The sequence below is a fragment of the Pleurodeles waltl genome, chromosome 3_1, assembly GCF_031143425.1.
Source record: "Pleurodeles waltl isolate 20211129_DDA chromosome 3_1, aPleWal1.hap1.20221129, whole genome shotgun sequence".
Taxonomy (NCBI): Eukaryota; Metazoa; Chordata; class Amphibia; order Caudata; family Salamandridae; genus Pleurodeles; species Pleurodeles waltl.
Window position 1 is genome coordinate 1,432,968,801 of NC_090440.1, and position 22,836 is coordinate 1,432,991,636.

General features: G+C 44.2%; 1 protein-coding gene across 5 annotated transcripts in view; it reads right to left on the reverse strand.

Annotated features, from left to right (window-relative positions):
• The window catches only part of SIK3 (SIK family kinase 3), a 585,214-nt gene that overhangs the window by 139,742 nt on the left and 422,636 nt on the right, over positions 1-22,836 (reverse strand). For all 5 annotated transcript variants that reach the window (XM_069224967.1, XM_069224965.1, XM_069224966.1 and 2 more), the window contains exons 5-6: positions 16,223-16,347; positions 13,575-13,698 (exon numbers count right to left, since the gene is read on the reverse strand). In XM_069224967.1, coding sequence (XP_069081068.1) covers positions 13,575-13,698; positions 16,223-16,347 — 249 coding nt within the window. The remainder of the gene's footprint in view (positions 1-13,574; positions 13,699-16,222; positions 16,348-22,836) is intronic.

Sequence of the window (22,836 nt, forward strand, 5' to 3'; positions counted from 1 at the left end):
AAAGAAAAAAAAAATCCCTGATTCCTTGTGGGGTTTTTCATTTTGCCTTGCTAAGGGCAGAACTGCAGTAAACCCCAAATCTACCAGGGGGAGGGAGGGCAGTCTTCCAGAATGGAAACTAGGCAACAAATTTGTTCCAGCTCCAGACATAAAAGGACTTCATGAGTGGGTCCGGCAGCAATGATTACGTCCACAATAAGCTGCAGATCAAATGCAGTCAACTGCTGTCATTTAACCTCCACGTATGTAAGAGCAGATTGTGCAGATTCAGGAGGAGGACCTAGCCTTGCTGCTGGGAAAGGAGATCTTCGCAAAATGGCAGTCTGATGGAGTACAGATACCCATGTCCACAAGGACTGGATACAACACTCTCCCAGCCCAATCCACAACCACTAGGATAACTTGACCCCAGTGGTTCCTGATCTTCAGAACGCTGGGCAGGAAAGGCAGAAAGGGGTACAGGAGTACTGTGTTATGTTCCAGCCAGAATGCATCCTTTAGCAAGTGTTTGACACTGCCCATTCTCAACGGTGGCAAAAATATTCAGCCAGGGTTCTCACTACTGTTGGAAGATGCCTTGCACCACCTCAGGATGTAGACACCACTTGTGATCTGCCAGACACCACCTGATCAGTTCGTCTGCTCTGGCATGCAGGGACCCTGCAAGGTTGTTCACAATCTGAAAAATACCCAGACATCCCATAACCTCTAAAAGCGCAGATGTTCCTGACATAGTGCAACAAGCAGAGCGGATAAAGTCCTGGGTCCTACCTCATGGCAGTGGTGTCCACTGTGGGGAGCTGCATCAGCCTCTGGTGGTCAGCAGGAAAGCCTTCAGAACCAATAGATGGCCACAACCCCATCAGACTGAAGTGGAGTCGTCCAGAGACCTGAGTGTCTTCATTGTCACCTCCATCAGATGACCTACCCAGCCCAGCAAAGACATGGCAGTCAGTACCATCAGCTCTGGTTAGGGAAGGGAGAAGAGTCTGCCGCTGCACCAATTCCCTTCAAGCACCCACCACTGCAGGTCTTGCGACCTAGATGACACGGATCATACTACCTTGATACTGGGCCCACTGGAACTTCAAGTCCTACTGCAGAACCCACATGTGGCACTGGGCATAGCTGACGAGGATGGAGAAGGCTAAGAATTCACAAAGCCCTAGACACGTTCTCACTGTTTTCCATGATAGAGTCTGAAACACCAGAATCATAGCCTAAACTACCTTGACTCATTGGGGTGGAAGAAAAGTATTGAACTTCACTGTGTTCAGGGTTGGTACACTTAATGGAGTCACTGTGAAGAACTCAGGTGGTCCTTCAGCTCATTGATAGTGAACTCTAATGATGGTAAAAGGTTTGCCGTCGTTCAGAGGTGACCTACAAATGACTGTAGCGAGCCAGCTTTCAATAGCCAATCATCAAGGTATGGTTTTGCAGGTACCCTTAACCTCCAAAGATAGACCGTGAGCACCACTATCACTTTTATGAACACCCAAGGGGCACTGGTAAGGCTAAAAGGGAGCATGGCAAAGTGATCATAGTCCATCTTGAACAGCACTTAAAGACAGAGGGATTGCAGGATGGGTATATGAAAACACGAGCCCCACAGGTCCAAAGAGACATCTGGATTCAGAATAGACAGGATCTGGGGCAAAGTAATCATCTTATTGCATCCTTCTGTCAGAAGGTGTAAGGAAATGGGCATTAGTTGTGTGGCCTTTACAAGTAATAGGTACACATTTGCCCTCCACTGGGAACAAAACACCCCATTGGAAAGCTTCGACTCTCTCAGGGTATGCACACTTAAGGGAGGTGGTGTGGGATAGTAATCTCCATTCACTGACACACAAAACTCAAAAACGAACCCACCACTCTTGTTTTAATTTTGGAAAATAAAAAGTACATTTATCTCTCACACACACACAAACTCAATACTATGCATTAATTTACAAATGTACATAATGCTGATGAAAATACCATTTGATGACATTGCATAATCACCTGTGACCCCTAAAAGAGTCAAGACCAACAAAAACACCAGGTACGTACAATGGCTTGGTCAAAGGTTCAAGATAAACAAAACACGTCATATTATCGTCATTTTAGGAGAAAATGCAGTAATAAAAAAATGCAGATGGACTTATAAAGCATATAACTTTTGATCAGTAATCACTATCAACATTATTTTTTCAATAAAGTGTTTTAAAATTATCATCATGTGTGTGCACTTTTAATCTAATTTTAACCAATAAAAATAAAATTATAAAAACAGCACCTAGAGGGCATCCCATTTTGATCACACAACATGTAACCATAGCCCAGCACTAGAGGGTGTTGCACAACATGTACCTTTCATTAGACCGCTTCAGGCAACAGTAACTGCAGCCATAAACGTAGCCCCTAGAGGTCATTGCACTCCCAGCTGTGCTGTAGAGCAGATGCTCCTGGGACTACGACGAGGGGCCAAAAGGTGCAAAATCCTGTTAGGGTCCTTGGAGAAGTGTATATTTGATAAGAAGCTCTCCCACTGCTTTGGGGAGAGCCGCTGCTCCTTCTTTTCCCATTTCCCCCCGCTGTTTGGCCTTTTCTTTTTTCTTTTGGGAGGCCCAGTCCTACCTGGGCAGCCCATGCTCTGCCAATGATGGGGGCAAGTCCAGAAAGCCTACTCTTCCATGCTGTTGCCGAGTTGGCAGGACAATTCTGCTCTGCCTGCTCATGCGGGCAAGGTGCTGATTGTTGTGGCGGCCTCCTGCTCACCCCCGACACAGACAGGGGGTAGTGGGGTTGGCCGGCCACTACTTGGGGGTTCATGGCGGAGCTTCCCCGATACCTCTTTGATTCCAGGCCAAGGTATGAGGCCCTGGGCACCTCCTCTTGAACTGGCTCAGGGGAAGTGCGGCAGGGGTTGTCCGCCACCATAGATGGACAAGGGTTGGGGGTCCCAGGACCTCTAATCAATAGATCAGCTTAGAGGATAGAGTTTCCAGGAAATCGAAAAGCTGGGGAGAGTACCTTGTGCACACCCCCTTCCAGTATAAAAATTAAGACTTCTCCTTGTGGCCACCCCTGGGCCCTAACCCACCCTAGGGGTTTGCTAAGGCATGTGCTGCAGGCCTCACTGGTGGTCAGAGATCAAGATACTTCTCCTACTGATATCTCAGGCCCCGTTGGGCTGTACTGCAAGCTTTTGGGCTCATTTTGCTCCAGGTGGCGAGTCCTAGCCACCTAGAGCACTGTTCTTAGGCCTCCTGCTCTGAAAGGCTACAAGCTTTGTAGGGAGCTGGTCTCTCTGGCTCCCTGCACCAGCCTTTCTCCATGGTTTCCCCTGGGGCTCTATCCTCCTAGTCAGCGCACAAGGGTGGTGCTTTTATGCAGTTTCACTTTTTCACTTCAAGGAAAGAATAGTATGGAACTAACATGGAGTCATATATTGCCACCTAGCAGCATGACTATAGAAATGAAATGCAGGAATGACTGAAAGCCCAGTCTTTTCCCCAACTAGTTTTTTGGGGGTGCCTGGGGCCAGCTTCCCTGGTCCTGGGGAGAGCTCCACAGGTCCTGGTATCAACTGAAGTTAGAGTCCTTTGTCCAGATGGCATTGAGGGTTCCTCCTTCCAACTGTCCAAGGCTGCTGCCTCTAGTCCCAATGTCAAGCAGAAAATCACAACAAAGAGAGAGCGCGCCTCCTTGTGCAAGACATTTTAAGTGGGGGCAGAAGTTTCCAGAAGCGAGGCATCTCTGGCCTATCCTGCAGCGCATATCACCTCTCTGCCCCTTTCTCAACCTTCCAGCACAGACTGCTGGGACATTTCGAAATAGCGTCAACCAGGAGTCACTTGTAACATCTGACATGGTGGCCTCAGCTCCGCCCCTCGCTGACATCACTACCAGTGCCTTTCACACAAAATCTTCAAAGGGAGCCCCCTCCTGTGTTGGCTCCAGAGGTCTAGGTTCCCTTCTTCGTTCAGTGGGCTTGGGTTGGACATCCCTGGAAGTGTGACAAGACATTGCAGACAAGACAGTAAACCACACTGACTTTCCCTATGAGTGTACACTAACATTACGAGGTGTACCCCAGGTCAATATCCAATCCTGCAGAGTCCCCTCTGTGCCAGGCTACCAGTGCGCAGTTACTGGGCTGCACACAACAGGAGTCTCCCACATGCAGCCCTTATACAGGTGCACACGAGTTGCAAGACCAATCTGTTTTTGACATGATGGCTCACCAAGCTGGAAGAAAGTGTTGAACTGTGCCACCTCCTCCCCCCCCCACACACACACACACACATATACACAAGTTGCGCATACACAGATAAGGGCAAACAAAATGGGTTAATGGCCACTGTAGAAGGTGGAGTTCAGAGGACTGATGCTCTTGGTGGCTTGCAAGTTGCCTGCCAGACCATGTCCATGGCTTTGACAGGACTGAGGAGCCTGATGTACTAGCTGGGAGGTTATCTCTGTGCCAGTCCTCTGGAGTAGTCCCTGAACTTTTGTAATTGGTGGGAAACTTTCTAGCTAGGATCAACAATCTCAATGAGAGTATCTTAACTTCACTGTCCCTAAAGCACACTAATGAAGAGTCTGCCTTCTCATTGAAAAGGCAGGACCCATCAAAGGAGAATATACATGGAGACCTAAACATCTATGGAAAATTCTATGGAACACACCCAAGTGAGGCAATAAAGTACAATACTAGTACAGACTGCCCTCCACAGTAAATCATTAGTATCCAGATCTGCATGGCTGACATATTTGGCTGTATCCTGTCCACCATGGCTTATGGGAGCCAAAGAGGCCCCATGGTCTTCCAGGACTGCTAACAAGATCTGGCTGGCCATGTTCCCAGAAGCATGTAAACAAAAAGCATTACCAGATAACAATACTAGACTGGCAGAGGAAAAGGTACTTGCCTAATGACTTAATCCTCTTGGATTTCTTGCCTCTCTAGAGTAGTTGGAAATATATTAGGACTTTACTGGATAAGGCCTGCACAATAAGGCTCTCTCGAGTGGGGCGATTACTGAGGGAATCTGGGTCACTAGGCACCGGCCAAAAAGGCTTCAACTAGTATGCACCAAAGTATCCGTGAGTGCATCATTAAAGGAAAGCATTAGCTCAGGAGTACCTGGCAAAGGCTATAAGATATGTTAGGACATTTCCTTTGGACCACCACTGCAAAATAGGAAAGACTCTCTACAACTGGTGGCTCACATTTTGAGTCAAGCTCTGTCTCAGGCGAGATATAAATGTATAAGGCATCATCAGTATAGTGAGGGGACAGCAAGCCACCCCAATCATCATCAACATCTTGGAGTGCACTCTACTCTGGCATAGGATAAGAGTCAGAAACAAAAGGATAACAGAGCTACCTGGTTAGAGTCAGGTCACATGATGTCAAAGATGGGACCGAAGCTCTGGATCAGTGTAAGAAGGTATAGAAAGAAATAAAACTGATGTCAGAGCACAAGGGTAATGCTTATATACAGCTTTGCTTCATCACTTCCAGAACAGAACAGTATGGAACTAGCATGGAGCCATATAGTGCCACCTAGCAGCGTGCAACATGACTATAAAAAGTTTCCAGATCCAGTCTGATACCTGTGAAGTATTAGAAAGTGGGGAATCTGCAGTACTGAGTACTCATAAAAAATGCCTAAAAGCAGGTGCCATGCCTGAGAGCGGGCACAATGTTATAGCATGCTAAAAAGACAAACACAGCCACTGGCAAATGCATGCCAAGTATGTGCCGTTAATGCTCGTGAAGCAGCACTAATGCCGAGACTGAGCCCCCAATGCCAGAGAGCTAATGTCCACTGCTACAGAACCAGTTGAGAATGACAAATTCACATCAGAAGACTGATGCAAACATATCGTCTTAAAGAGGTGCTGTGGATGCGTCAAGCAGCTTTGACAGTACATACTGTTTACAGCCTCTGGTTCTTATATGCTGTGAAGTACCAAGCGGGACTACACGCAGAGACTTAAGAATAAATCCTGAGGCATGGGGACAGTGATAGTTTGGACAGGAATGACCACTCCCCTTCAGAGTGTAAAGCTAAGGGGAAATAGGTCAGAGGAAGCTACGTGTCTCTTGAAAGAGGACTGTTGAAGTGATGATGTAGGGGGCTGGTAGTCTGAAATGGGAAGTCACAAACTAGGCTCCATGCCACCAACCCTCTGTGGTTTTCTGGTACGAGAATTGGGCCAGACCAGCTCTGTCCGGTGCACATATTCTCCTGCAAATAGTATAAACTTTCTGCGGCAACCTATATTTTCAACTCAGCTCTTAAGTCTCACATATATGTATGGATCATAAGGTGATAATGTGGATATAGTAATCTTATTATTACAGTACCATATATATATATGGAAAATGACACTTACCCAGTGTACATTTGTTTGTGGCATGTTGTACTGCAGATTCACATGCTATGCATAGGATTCCAACATCTAGTGTTGGGCTTGGAGTGTTACAAGTTGTTTTTGTTTGAAGAAGTCTTTTAGAGTCACAGGATTGAGTGACTCCTCCTCTTTGGTTCCATAGCGCATGGGCATCGACTCCATTGTTAGACTGTTTTCCCGCAGAGGGTAAAGGAAGGAGTGATAGAGTATGTAAGTGAAAAAAGAGATGCCCATGCAAATGTAAATGTATATACATATGTACAAATATGCTAACTGAAACAACTACAGGCTTCCGGGGAGGAGGGAGAGTGCATGTGAATCTGCAGTACAACATGCCATGAACAGATGTACACTGGGTAAGTGACATTTTCCATTCGATGGCATGTGTGGCTGCAGATACACATGCTATGCATAGACTACAAAGCAGTTTGTCCTCCCAAAAAATAGCAGTGGCTAGCCTGTAGGAGTTGAAGTTGTTTGAAATAATGTTCTTAGAACAGCTTGTCCTACTGTGGCTTGTTGCTGTGATAATACATACACACAGTAGTGTTTAGTAAATGTATGAGGTGTTGACCATGTAGCTGCTTTACATATTTCAGCCATTGGTATATTTCCTAAAAAAGCCATTGTTGCACCTTTCTTTCGTGTAGAATGTGCTTTGGGAGTGATTAGAAGTTGTCTTTTTGCTTTGATACAGCATGTTTGTATGCACCTTACAATCCATCTTGCTAAACCTTGTTTTGATACAGGATTGCCTGTATGTGGTTGTTGGAAAGCCACAAAAAGTTGTTTTGTCTTTCTAAATTGTTTTGTTCTGTCTATACAGTACATTAGAGCTCTTTTGAAGTCTAATGTATGTAGAGCTCTTTCTGCCACAGAGTCTGGCTGTGAAAAGAAGACTGGCAGTTCCACTGTTTGATTAATATGAAATGGTGAGACTACTTTTGTCAGACATTTTAGATTTGTTCTTAGTACAACTTTATGTTTGTGTACTTGGAAGAAAGGTTCCTCAAGAGTAAAAGCTTGGATTTCACTCACTCTCCTTAAAGAAGTAATTGCCAATAGGAAGGCAACTTTCCATGTTAAAAAATGAATTTGGCATGAGTGCCTGGGTTCAAAGGGTGGACCCATAAGTCTTGTAAGCACTATATTTAGACTCCAAGATGGAACTGGCAGTCTTGGTGGAATGATGAGTTTTAAGCCTTCCATGAAAGCTTTAATGATGAACTCTAAATAAAGAGTTATGTTGACTATTTTGTAAATATGCAGAAATTGCAGTAATGTATATTTGTTTTGAAGAAAATGCTAAATTTGATTTTTGTAAATGAAGTAAATAACATACAATATCTTGTATTGATGCTGTAAGAGGATCTATATTTTTAGATTGACAGTAATAAACAAATCTTTTCCATTTGTTTGCATAGTACTGTCTAGTGGTGGGTTTTCTTGCTTGTTTAATAACTTCCATACATTCTGATGGGAGTTGTAAATATCCAAATTCTAGGACTTCAGGAGCCAAATTGCTAGATTGAGAGCATTGGGGTTTGGTTGTCTGATCTGCATGGGATTTTTGGAGTGTGGTACTACAGACAGATCTAGTAATGTTGTGTACCATGGCTGACGTGCCCACGTTGGTGATATGAGTATCATGTTGAGTGAAGTTTGACACAACTTGTTGACTTGAAATGGAAGGAGTGGGAGAGGGGGAAAAGCGTAAGCAAATATCCCTGACCAATTGATCCATAGAGCATTGCCCTTGGATAGGAGATGTGGGTGTCTGGATGCAAAGATTTGGCATTTTGTGTTTTTGCTTGTTGCGACTAGGTCTATGTTTGCTGTTCCCCACTTTTGAAAGTATTTTTGAAGTACCTGAGGATGAATCTCCCATTCATGAGTTTGTTGGTGATTTCTGCTGAGGATATCTGCCAACTGATTGTCTATCCCTGTGATGTATTGCTCTAATAGATGAATTTGGTTGTGGATTGCCCATTTCCAAATTTTTGGGGCTAGAAGGGACAATTGGGATGAATGTGTCCCTTCCTGTTTGTTGAGATAATACATGGTTGTCATGTTGTCTGTTTTAATTAGAACATTCTTCTGTGTGAGAAGAGGTTGAAAGGCTTTGAGGGCTAGAAACACAGCTAAGAACTTATGTGTAGCTGTTTCTGTTTGACATCCCATTGTCCTTGAATGTTGTGATTGTTTAGGTGAGCGCCCCAACCAATCACTGATGCATCTTTTGTAATTATGGTCTGAGGCACAGGGTCTTGAAATGACCGCCCTTTGATGAAACTGGTGCAATTCCATCACTAAAGAGACACATATGTTTGGCGGTCTATCAACACTAGATCTTGGAGTTGACCGTGTACCTGTGACCATTGTTGTGCAAGGCACTGTTGTAAGGGCTGCATGTTTAATCTTGTGTGTGGAACAATTGCAATGCAAGACAACATAATTCCTAGGATTATCATGACAAATCTTACAGTATATTGTTGATTTGGTGGTATTTGTGGAATTGGATTTTGGAAAGCTTGTATCCTTTGTGAATTTGGATACGCCTGAGCTAATTGAGTATTTAGGATTGCACTCAAGTAAAGTTGTACTTGTGCTGGTTGAAGGTGTGACTTTTGGTAGTTTATAGAGAAACTGTGTGTGTAGGGTTTCTATTACATAATGTGTATGATTTTGGCATTGTGTACAACTGCTTGATTTCATTAGCCAATCGTCTAGATATGGAAAGACATGTATATGTTGTCTTCTTAGGTAGACTGCTACTACTGCTAAGCACTTTGTGAATACCCTTGGAGCTGTAGTTATTCCAAAAGGGTAACACCTTAAACTGGTAGTGTTTTCTTTGAACGACAAACCTGAGGTCTTTTTTGTGAGCAGGGTGGATGGGTATGTGGAAATACACATCTTTGAGGTCTAGGCTGTCATAAAATCTTGTTTTTGTAGCAGTGGGATAACATCCCGTAGAGTTACCATGTGAAAATGTTCTGATAGGATGTAAAAATTGAGGGGCCTGAGGTCTAATATTGGCCTGGGGGTGCCATCTTTTTGGGGAATTAGAAAGTATAGTGAATAAACTCCTGTTCCTAGCTGAGACTGTGGAACTACCTCTATTGCTTGTTTGAGTAATAGAGATTGGACCTCTTTTTGTAACAGAACTGTATGTTCTGGGGTTAACTTGTGAAACCTTGGTGGAATATTTGGAGGAGTGTTTATCAATTCTAGGGAATAACCATTGTGGATAGTTGATAACACCCAGTTGTGTGTGGTGATATTTTGCCAATGTGTGTGGAACTGTTTTAGTCTTCCCCCCACAGGTGAGTTGTGTAATGGAAGGGAGTGAGGGAAGTCACTGTTTTGGCTGTGTTGCTGATTGTTTAGACGTTTGGAATTTGCCTCTATGTCTAGAGTATTGTCCTCTATATGTGCCTTTAAAACCACCTCGTTGGTACTGGGTTTGGTAAGGTGGTTTTATTTGGGAAGTTAATGCCTCTGACAGTTGTGGTCTGAAACCTCCTCGAAACTGAGTTTTTCGAAGTGACCCTCTATATGGTGTAGAATAGAATGCACCCATTGCTTTGGCTGTGTCTGAGTCTTTTCGTAGTTTTTCTCTTGCTGTGTCTTCTTGTGGCCCAAAAATATGTTTTTTATCAAATGGCATGTTGTATTTCTGATTTGAAACCAGAGGATCTCAGCCATGCATGTCTACGAATAGTGACTGTTGTGTTTACACTCCTTGCAGCGGTATCTGCTGCATAAAGGGCAGATCTTATTTGGTTATTAGTGATAGCTTGCCCTTCTACCACCTGTAGAGCCCTTTTTTGGTGCTCTTTGGTGAGATGCTGTATTATATCCTGCATCTCGTCCCAATAGGCTCTATCCTAACAAGCTAATAGTGCCTGTGAATTCGCTATTCTCCATTGGTTTGCTGCTTGGGACGCAACCCTCTTTCCCGCAGCATCAAATTTTCTTCTTTCTTTATCAGGAGAGGGTGCATCTCCGGAGGACTGACTATTTGCTCTTTTCCTGGCAGCACTAACCACTACTGAATCAGGTGGCACTTGATGGGTGATGTAATCAGGGTCAGAAGGTGTGGGTTTGTACTTTTTCTCTATTCTAGGTGTTATAATTCTTGCTTTTACAGGCTCATTAAAAATTTGGTCTGCATGCTTTACCATGCCTGGTAGCATTGGGAAGCATTGGTACTTAGAATGAGTAGAGGATAATGTACTGAATAAAAGGTCTTCCTCTAGTGGTTCTGCGTGCATTATAACCCCATGATAGGCTGCAGCCCTAGCTATCACGTGATTATATACTGTTGTATCTTCAGGTGGAGATGGTTTAGAGGGGTAACTGTCCGGGTCGTTGCTTGGGATGGGATCAGGGTCACAAAGATCCCAGGGATCAACAGTGTCTTGTTGTGAGTCAAAAGAATGTGTTGGAGAATGCATTGGTGCACGACTTATCTGAGGAGAGGTAGGTAGGGGAGGAGAATGAGGAGGAGAGGACTGAGGAGGTGCTGGCTTCTCTTTCTGTTTTGGCACTTTAGCTGGGGGCTGCGCAGTGTCCAATTCCTCCTGAAATGCCAGCTTTCTCTTTGTTTTTAAAGGAGGTGCTGTGATGATCCTCCCTGTTTCTTTATGGATGTGCATCCTGGACTGTTTCATCCAGAATTTGAAGGATTGTTTTAATCTCTGACTCCAACTTGAGGGTCGGTCACCGAAAGTGTTTTTTGGGTCCGAGCCATGGCCTTCCAGCAGTGGCGTACCCAAGGCCTTCTGTTTTTTCTTATGTGGGGGTGCAGGGGCAGACGTACTCACATGCTGGGCGGCTGTGATGAGTGTCTTCTTCAGATTCCTGCTCCGACTCTGTATCTAGGGTCGAGACTGCTGTCTGCCTTTGTTCTTCCTCTGTTACGTCCAAGTGTTCTCCAGTCTTCTGCGCCATTTCTAGCCTTCTTGCTCTTCAGTCCCTCAGAGTCTTTTTCGATCGGAACGATCGACAGGTCTCGCAGTTTTCCTCCCGATGGTCTGGGGAAAGGCAGAGGTTGCAAACCAGATGTTGGTCTGTGAATGGGTATTTTGCGTGGCACCGAGGGCAGAATCGGAATGGAGTCTGATCCATGAGGCTCTCCACGCGGTCGGCCTGAACAGGCCATAGTTGGGCGCACCCGCACCGAAGGGCGAACAAAGTTGTTTCCCAACGGTACTGCTGTTTCGATGGAAGATGAATAACGTGATTGAGACGAAACCGACGAAAATAAAGTTTTGTAAAAGTTTTCTGAATCGAAATCTGGGAGCAAGAGGAAACACGTCCAAACCCGACGGCGGAAAGAAAACAATCTAACAATGGAGTCGATGCCCATGCGCAATGAAACCAAAGTAGAGGAGTCACTTGATCCCGTGACTCTAGAAGACTTCTTCAAATAAAAACAACTTGTAACACTCCGAGCCCAACACTAGATGTTGGAATCCTATGCATAGCATGTGTATCTGCAGCTACACATGCCATCAAATATACATATATATATATATATATATATATATATATATATATATACATACATACAAAAGTTGAAGTACAATGATTCCAACATTTACATAAATATCACATAACCAGGATATTTGTCCTGCATATTATTGATACAGGTCTTCAACAAAACATGGGTACAAAACAAAAAGAAAAACACTCACTCACTCAATTTACCTATCTTCACCCTCATCATCCCTCATTAATTCCAGACTTTGCACACATCCTATCATCAACCTAAAACCATTCCTCATTTCTTATATCAATTTCAACCTTGGTTTTAAATATTTGCATCATTATTTCGTTTCCTACACACCAACCTATTATATTATGATACCGTTTTTTCAATCCACTATTACTCAATTTATTTTTATACACATCAGAATATTATACTTAAATAAACATTTTCTCCCAATACACTGTTTCTTAAATTCCATATTTTCTTTTGCAATACTACTGTGGCTTTGAGTATATTCTATGTGCATTTCGGAATGCCACACGTTCAAGACCACTCTCCCCTTCAATAAACCACCAAAGACAGGGATATATCATCAGCAATTCACAGATATCATCAGCAATTCACAGATCTCTCACTTCTATAAATCCAATTGGGGAGGGACAGCGGAACTGATCGGCATTCAAGCTCCATAAGTAGCGTCTCATCGGGGGCAACTTCGGATAGGAACATGGTAACTATGTCATCTCTATATCCACTGATGGATTCCCCGCCCCTCCCCTCCCCCCCCAAACCCCCAACGCCCACCCCTTGTCCAAACTCCCGACTTTGAAGCCAGTGAAGTTGAAAGCACCCCTCGGAGCCTCACTCAAATATTCCACTGTATGCAGATACCTCCACTGTACAAAGTGTTTTGATGGAGACGACATATACCCTGTAGACTGGTTGCAAATAATACATCACATTGCTATATATTATTCATTCCTATAAAACTCCATGTCTATTGGTGAACTTACTACCAAGAAGGATGTCCACGGCCAGGATGAAAATAAAAAAAAAACCTCACAAAAACGCACACACAGCAAGAAGCCTCGACTTATGGAAAGAGGCTTTGGAATGTACTCCTTTACTACCTTAATATTTGCTCCTTTGTTGCGATTCAGGAGTCGTCTTAAAACTAACATCTTCATAATTGTCCTGTAGAGGGCACCACAGTCATTACATTTCTGGCCTCACGCTATGGCGATGCAGTAATGCTTTATTTGTATGTATTTCCTGAGCTCTCTGTGTGAACTCTGTAAACACACCTACATTCCTCTGTATTTCACAGATTAGCCAAATTTCTTTGCTATGTACAGTCCTCCACTGTGGCTAGGTTGATGAGTTATAAACATCCCCAAATAATTAAAAAATACAAACATTACTATTATGTTTCATCAGTGCAAGGCTGGAGTGTAGGAGCCAATTAGCCAATTCGGTTAAAGGCTATAACGCCAAGAGGCATTCCGCCCGAGGCCAAGGAGCCAGCAAGTACTCATGACAAGCTGGGTACTAAAATTACACCATCCATGCTGCATATCCATGACAATTTTACCAAAGTAGGCATATATCTTACAGAGGAAAGAACAGCAAAGCTGGGACACTTGAAAAGCATCGGAGCGCTCCTTACCTGTGGACATAAAGAATGGAATTCGGAATTTTCCACTGAGGACTCTGGCCCGCAGGTTTTGGAGCGTGCTGCCATCGAATGGAAGGGCACCGCAAACCAAGACATACAGGACCACGCCCAAGCTCTGTCAAACAAACAGAATAAGAATGGGACAATTAAAGGGTAAGCAGGTACAGATCAGACAGCATAACTTGTCTGCAGTAAGCGTCCACCCTACAATCAATGGATCTCCATTCACTCCACCAGACTTGCAATGCTGCGGTAAAAAACACAAATGATGACTATGACGTCATCTACCCTGACTATTCCATCGAGCCCACAATGCTGCTTTAAATGTACCAGCGCTGCTTCTGCCTGACACACTGGCTCTTTTCACCACGTTCTTGGTGCTACTAACTGGCACACAGCGGCTTCTATCCACCACATTAGCTTTCAGACTCGTCTAAAAACCATGGTTCTGTTGTAACTGGACCTGGTCTACTTTTGCCTGAGACAGGCTCTCAAATAAATCCACAGTGCTGCTGCAACTGGCCACCAGCCCAAGACATCGATTCAAAGGCAATCCTACACAAGCCTTTGCAGTGCTGTAATTCTACGCCAGATGTTTATGTACGAGATATTGTCTCAGTTCGTGTAACCATCAGTCTGCACTGCTTTGGCAACTTGCCCGCTGCTGAATTTTGTCAGTGATGTAAGTCCTAGTACTATTATATCAGGGTCAGTGGTACTACAATGAATCTAAGAAGGACATACTGTCCCAAAGCACAGTGAGTGCTCTTAGCCAATAAGTTCTCACTCATATAACAGGAACCACAAACACAAACTTATGTTAGGGCTGAGACCTGGGCCCTTTGGAGTTCAAAAACTTCGAAGCACATTCCTAAACTTGACACTAACATCCCCTTTGGACCTCACGACAATATAATGGATGTTAAATTGGCACTGAGAAATGACAATGGCTGTAATTGACCCTAGTATGGTGGGAGAATGTCAACAAGACAGTGCTCGTACAAGACAAAGAAAATGAAAGTTGTTACACGAAACACCCTCGGACTCTGCTTGATTCCTCTTTAGAACAGAGCTGTGAGAACAAGCAATCAGAACGAGGCTCATGACAGAAAGCAGTAGCTTAGGCTACTTTAGGCACTGTGTGAAAGTGACGGCCACACTACACTTGGATGTTTCATCCAAACAGTAGTGTTCTTACAATTCTTGTTGTGCATGCCACAATGCTGCTTTACAGCGCTCCGTTATAGGAAGAGGCTTCTAAAAACAAATTGAATGTGCCTTTGTTATGTTATGCAGTTTGTAAAGCACATGGCTACCAACAGGTTTCCCAGCGCTAAAGGAACTCGCGGACACGACAGGCCAGTAAACAGAGATTATGGAAGGGGACTAGAAAAGCCAGGTTTTGAGTGCCTTGCGGAACATCAGTTACTGATTCATCAGACGCAACCTAACAGGAAGGGAGTTCCATAGCTTGGCTCCCAAAAAAGATAGAGTGGACCCACCCCATTTGCTTTTCTTGACTCTCGGAATTCTGGCTAGAGCAGAGGAGGACGATCTAAGGTCTCTATTCGGCCTATAGAAAGTAACCACATTTTTAAGGAGCGGAGAACCCCTGTCATGGAGGGACCTGTGCACCAGGCATAGGGCCTTGAATTCGATCTACCTTTCTATTGGCAGCCAATGTAACAAGATCAGGCCAGCCCGAACTGAGGTCCGTCTTGGAATATCAAGTATCAGGCGAGCTTTGCTCTAGTTAAGTGGTCTGAACCCACCAAAGAAGGTACCTACATGTTTGCAAAATAACGCCCTCAACAGTCACAATCCAAATTAAAGTGCTAGCCACAAAATCTCTTGATTAAAGTATTTTCCAAACAGTCAAGGAGTAGCTCTCAGAATGAAGCTAGAGTTTCAGAATTTGGCAAGGTGGACGTTTTATCTTCATTTCTCATCATACATTGCGTTTTGAGAACTTTTGTACCTGTCTTATGATTTTCTGGAACCACCAAACTTAAGTCGTCCTGAGTAAACAAAAGTGAGGCATTCTCTTTAAGAACACACTACACACATGTACTGCCTTCCCTTGTTGTGTCCAGGCAAGGCCAGCTGCCGCCCAATCTGCTGTTTAAGTCTGTCCCCAAAGAACTGGATTTGCTATGTTGGTTGCACGGAAGAGACAATGACTACTCAATGAACAGTTTCGGATGTGGGTGGTGATGAAACAGTTGGCAGGTAGCACAAGATCAAACTGAGTTATTCAGACTTTAAAGTTACAGTGAACCGCTAGAAGTATACGTGTGAGCCGGCACCGCACATGCACTTCCTTCATTGACTGGGCTCTGCAACGTCCGATAGTTCAGACATTAATGCTTTCAATACATTTATGCAATATCAATACCCAACTGTGGGCCGCCAACCTGAGCTGAAAAGGTTTCTGCCAACCCCTGAACAATAATTTGAAACAGTTTCCTCTGACATCACTCAATACCTAACTTTACCTCTTATTTGCTTCTCAACATCTTGCCTAATAAATGTTGATATTTGGAGTTGCCCCCTAACAAAAACACTGTCACTGATACATTCACCTGGGACCCTCAGGAGAAATGCAAGGGAGTCGGTAAAACAAAATGTGCGCTACCTACCCAAATGTCCACCTTTGGCCCATCATACTCCTTCCCTTCGAATAGTTCAGGGGCAGCATAAGGGGGGCTCCCACACCATGTCTTCAGCAACTGCCCTGGACTGAAGAGATTACTGAAGCCAAAGTCTGAAATGAGAAAAACACTTTGTCAACATGCGGACACACACTATGTGTCAAGATTCTGGCTTAACGCTCTTGGTTTCAGCATTACCCCTCATGATAGGGCACCTTCTGCTGAAAATGGTACTTCTGAAGCGCAGGGATTCATGCTAAAAAAGTGGTATGTTGAAGCACTGGCAGTCGATAAAAATCCCATATTAGATTATCTCCACAACATTACAATTATAGAGACATTTTCAAAAATAGGTACGAAGCAGTGAGTGATGACACTGCCATCAACCATCCTAGTTTATGAACGGAGTATAATTTTGATCATGATTTTATTGCCACAATCGTTATTTGTTAAGTGTGCTTACATTGTAAAACATATCCAAAATAATGACTGCTTGATTGCTTGGCATCTGGGTACAGGGTGATTGCTCCTTACCTTATCACGATCATCATGATGAAACATTCACAATTTCTTTATACAAAATCAGTCTATTTTACTGTAGGTTCTAGGCTAAAAGCAGGATGTCTGCCTTGTGATAAAGTCACTCTTCAGTTGTTAGCCTGCATCCCTGCTTCACACATGAAGTTTGTGGAGCACTTGAGGGGAAACTGATTCTACTGCTGGGCGATTATCAAAGAGTTACCTGGCATGATGCACACAGTGCCATGCTCTCTTCTTCTCTATTCCGGAAGTAAACTAGCTGGTCAGGATGATGCAGGACTACTTAATGTACTGTGTTTGTACTCCTGACTGGCCATCACTAGTGCAGCCTTCCGATCACCCTGCAATTCTATGTCCCTTGCTACCTCTTACTTTGCATCGTGGCTATGAAAAATGTTAGAAAGCCAAGGTCTCGTGAGTTATAGGGCACCAGCCTGATCCTACAAACAAACGAGCAAGCAGGAAGGTGTCCTCCAAAATAGAACCCGTGTAGGGCATATTTACTAAACAGCTGCATGTGCAATCCTTTTCTAGACTCTATAAAGTTTATATCCCTGACTTTTGTGAACAATACAGGAGGGTAATAATGGAGGAAAGTCCACTAGGCACCAGGGATTTATTTTATGGCAAAATTGGTGGAGGTGGCCCACCCAGGCACTGGGCCTAACCCTTATCCACCCAAATACCCCCCAGCAGTTTTCCTGCTCCTCCGTCTGGGGCAGATAGGAGGTGTTTTACTCCAATATGACCCCAGCAAGGGAAGAAAGCCCACTCGACCTCCAGGCAGTGTATCTGATAGGAGGAGAGAACCCCACTCCTGACATCGGGCTAATGCTCCCATCTCACCCAGGCCCAAATGATTTTCTGTCACGAGGGGGTAGAAAGCCCACAAGACACCAGGGACTTGTGTGGCAGTCACAAATCAAACCAGGGTCAATGACAGTCGCTCTGCGACCCTGATTTGACGAATGCCTGTCATGTGTACTAGGCCCAAGCCACAAAAGTGAGGTAGCATTTCTAGCAAGACAAGTGTAACAACTCTGGGTGGTAGGTATTTTGTGGTTTCCTTTTGATTCCGGAAGTTTGCATCACAGAAATGCCCGATATATGTGCAATTTTAGGCAAAGTTTGAGGTTTGCAAGGCATTGTGGGTAAGAAAACTTTGTGGGATCCACGCAAGGCATACCACCCTGGACTCCCCTGGGTGTCTTGTTTTTTCAAAATGTACATGTTTACTTGGTTTTCCTAGATGCCGGCTGAGCTGCAGCCCAAAATCTACAGCTAGCCATAAGTGCCAGTTTCTAGTGGAAATATGTGATATGCCCATGTTGCGTTTTGGGGTCTTTCCTGTTGCGGGCACTATACCTACCTGCATACGTTTGGTACCATTTTTACTGGGTGATGTGGAGGAATGATAGATGGTAGAAAATTAGTGGCTCCTTGCAGATTCCTGAAATTTCCTGGTTTACCCAGGGGTTTCACCCTGGTCACTATCACAAACTGAAGTAAGTTGAATGCACAAAAATTAGGAAAAATGGTCTACCTCTTTGAAAATGCTTAAATTGTGGTATTTTGTTTATTTTATTCAGCTCTGTATTTTTCTGATATCCAGAAAGATGGTGATTTTAGCACCGGAAACCTTTCGTTGATGCCATTTTTAGGAAGGTAAAAAAAAAAAAGAAGCTTTTTTGTGAAGTCCCTTTTCTCCTGTTTTCTCTAAAAACTCAGAATTTTGCTATATTGTGTCTCTTTTCACTGCCCCTCCAGTGGAATCCACAAACTCTCGGGACCTTAGGAACGACCAGGATGCTGGGGAAAAAGTACGCAAATTTGGCGTGGATACCTTATGTGGAAAATAAATAATGGAGGCCTAAGTGGGCTTCGCATTCTATGAGGAAAAGGCCTAGTAGCGAAGGATTAAATGAGTTCAACACAGGGACCCTGCTGGGGTGGGGACAAGCTCTTTCCCAGGAACACAAATGCACTTGCTTGGAGAGGCAGGGAAACACTTGCACAAGTGCCCAGCCTTTTTGTGAGGCGTAAGAGGTGAGAACAACAACCTTTACAGTCCACGGGGGTCGGGCTTTAGGAGGGTCTTTGCGAGGGTAAGAAAGACGATAGGGCCTTTAAAAGACCGCCCCACGGCTTGCATAGTAGAGCTCTTCCCAGGAAACCAACAGCTGAAAGGGCAGGGCTCTTCACAAGAGGCTCCCTACGGCTGGCAGGGTGAGTCCGAACATATGGGGTACGTTCAGCTGGGGCTTTGCTTTTACAAACCGCTGTAATTTGGTTTATCACTTTGAAAGATTCGGTTAAAGTGAATCAAGAGTATCCATTATGACCGACAGTGCCGAGCCTCCTCACAAGGGTTGCCCACAGCTGGCCGGGCCGAGCGTAGTGTTTACACTGCGACATGTCTGCTGGGAATGAAAGATCCTATTCATGGAGCCAACAGAAGCACGAGCCCGCCACACAAGACAGCCTTCTCAGGGCCTGCTCACAGGCAGCTTAGGTACAAACGACTACATTCTAGTCAGGTCACCGTGCGAATAGTGAAATCATTAGGCGCTATGTGGGAGCACACAAGAACAATGTCCCAAGCCAAAGTCATGGATGAATAGTACTAGCGTACAACCCCGAAAAGGTTTTGCTAAGCCTTAGGAAGCCAGAGTTCCATTCGTTCGACACGCAGCCACTGTTTCAAGGTGCATAACTCAGGCCCCTGTGGTGCGGGGGGAGGGGGGGAAACCATCCAGGGGCACATTCAGCTCAAGGTAATTGGATATCTCTGAGATATGGGAGACTAAGGGGCCCCTCGTCACATTCTGCAGGGGGAGAGCCATCATTTTGCCTTAAATCATTGTCTATTTTGCCACTGGTTTCTCCCAAGTAGAAGGAAGGGCCCGAGGGGGTGTTGCACCCCCGCCCGAAGGACGTGCGATGTGGACAAATGTATTTCACAAAAATACAAGGAAACCACAACAAGGACCCCCCAAACAAGGGGTTGTTTTCAAAAGTAGGACCTTTGTAGATCAATACTTGTGATGTCATGTTCAAATAGAATAAAACAAGGGTCCATTCCTTTTGCAAAGGAGATGTCACTGCAGACAGAGAAATAGGAAGTACCAAACCTGAAAAGTAAGTTTGATGCAGGCAGTTGGAGTATTCGAGAAGAGGTTCCTGCAGCATGAAGACTGCAAATACAACTCTCCTCTCTTGAACTCTCAGTAGAGAGGCCATGACATGTTGGGAAAAGGAAACCGAGCTCCTGTTTCAGCGCAGGGTGACCTGTCCAGTAAGCAAGAAAAGATCTACAATGAAGAAGCGCTGGGATCCTGTGATTTAACAGGGACACAGTTCAACAAGACGAGAATGAAAGTGCAATTGTTACGTATTTTCTATTTTTATTGCAATCATATGCCACAAAAAGAAAAAAGTACATATGGTGCGGACTAAATTTGAGGGACAGATGATGAAAATAAATGTGTTAAATTCAAAAATAGATTAACCACCGCACATAATTTTGAAATTTAATGTAACAGTAAGGGTACTTCTTAAAAGGTTGGTGATCTTAAAAGAGGCATATATATATTTTCTTAAGTTTTAATGCACTTAAAAGGAAAAAATATTCTTAATGTGCAAATGAGCGGTACCTCTAGTTTTGAATTACTGTAACGTGCTAACAGTTTAAACATGCAATAATGACTACTTAAAACAAGGATAAAGAATGGAAAGAAAAATAATCACTGGGAAAGAAAAGTATTGGCCCACCAGCACTTAAGAACACATCTTCTTGGAGGATGTGCACAGGTGATCAGGAAAAATACCATCACTTAGTGCAAGAGAGGCAGTGGCTGAAGCTGGCTGACCCGCTGACCCACTGCCCCAAGCTGTATGCTGTGGTACGTGAATAATAGCTGAAAAGACCACTGGATAAAGAGAACTGAATGAAACCCCCTCTAAGTATATATGCATGCATTTTCTAGTTGAGCATTTTTTTTTAGATTGCTAAAGCTATCCCTGGGCCAGGCATAAAAAGGAGTATAAAGGTAGCACCTTTGCTGCAAGAACTGATCTGAAATATCAGCAGAAAGTACAGGTCACCCGAGGTGGAGGTTGAGTAGGGTAAATGTGGAGGGTGAGTGGGATACATGTAAGGCAAATGCCTGTATCAAGAGAAGTCATCACTGCATCCACTTTCCACGTCCATTGACAGGCGCTGCAGGAATGCTGAAACCTAAAGCACTTAATGTCTGTTTCAGTGTGCCAAGGTGCCCACTGGACTCTGGTCTAGTCCGTTTTGCCCAGGTTGACTTTCTTTGAGTTTAAGCAAATCTGGTTTGCATTGTCCTCGTTTTTGGTCTAAGATTTAAGATTACCAAGACAGTCCCATGTTTTGGGGGTTTAGATCCCAGAATTAAAATATAAATCTGTTAGGGCACAGCCATGCATGTGCAGAATGTTAGCGTCCTCAGTTGTGTACAATGCACAGGTAGGAAAATATGTACTCATGTTGGTACAACAGCATGGATATGTAGTGCGCATGTTCTAACGTGGATAATGCTGTGCATGCTTTACGTTTACATTCTCCTTGGGTACAACAACGCTTGTGTGTATTACATACAGGCTGGAAGTTTAAATCCTCAGGTGAGTATGACACAAAGTTTCCGCATTCAGGTTGATATCGTTAAAGCAGGAAGTTGTCAGTTTCAAGAGGTTAAACGGTACTCGGAGGAAGTTTACATCCAAAGATGGGTATGAAAATGTGGAATGCACGTTTACATCTGAGGAGTATACAACATCGCTGAAAGGTAGTTCATATCCTCCACAATACAAACGCACATTAGGGAAGTTGATTCCTAAGGTGGGTACGACAGCGCAGACAAGATGTTTATGTCTCCCAAAATATACAACACAGGGGGGCAGAATAAGTCATCAGAGAAAGGGAGAAGTTTACATACTCCGATGTAAGGATAACGTGCTACCAGTTTCCTCGATGCTAATGACCACTGAGGATGCCAAAGAGACGGTTTGTAAAGCGCGCTGTAAGCAAGAGGCAGACATCAGAGGCCTTGCCCCCTCCTTCATTTACCTCCTCTGGGATTATTACAGCTTCTCATTTCATAAAAGGATGCCTGGCTTTTAATTTTCAAACTGCGGTTACAGGATAATGGACTAGCGTGCTGTGTGTGCAATAATCCACTGCAGGCTTCCACCAAGGGCCTGGGCAGCTCTGGGAATTACCTTAAAAGCCTCCTACCATACTCCAGTAAACATAGACCAGCCCTTCAGGACCACATTGTGCCCAGCTACATTAAGGCCCGATCTTTAACACCACTGCACTTTCCCTTAAGGGAAGCGGTGAAAGAACCACAGACCAATGGTGCCTACAGGTGCAGGGTACAGACCCGTAAAAATTTTTGGAAACCAGCCGGTCAACCAGTGATCCACCTCACAATTCCCAAACATTGCCAAATATCAAATCGACCAACAAATGAAGGAGTGTGTGAAATTCCACAACCCACTTTACAACCACCAGCTCTGCACTTATCCAACCCAGTGCCTGTCAAATCTCAGGGAAGAGGTCTTTATCACCCTACACAAAGACCAACTGGATGCAATGACTCTCCATGATGTTCCCTCATAGCATGTCGTAAAGACTATAAGAGCAAAGTGATTCTCCCTGACCTCCTAATGATCATGTAAGAAGACCATGAGGAATGACGAATCTCGCATGCCTCTTTCCCAACCTGCACAAAGACCACCAGGCACAAATGATTCTCCCTTGCCTTCTCAATGCCCTGCATAAAGTCCACTGGACAGCACCAATTATAGCTGGCCTCCTCAACAACCCGCACAATGACCACAAGAAAGCACAGATACTTAACTATCCTGCCGCCTATGACGCTGCTTGGTTAACTTGCAAAGATGTCTATAAGAAAAATACCTTCTTTTGCATGTTCACCCGCACATTTTTAGACTGATGCTGCTGGTTTTTCGACTCAAGAGTACATTGAAGCCTGCTAACCAGACCACATTGCCGTGTTCTGACCCCTTACAAA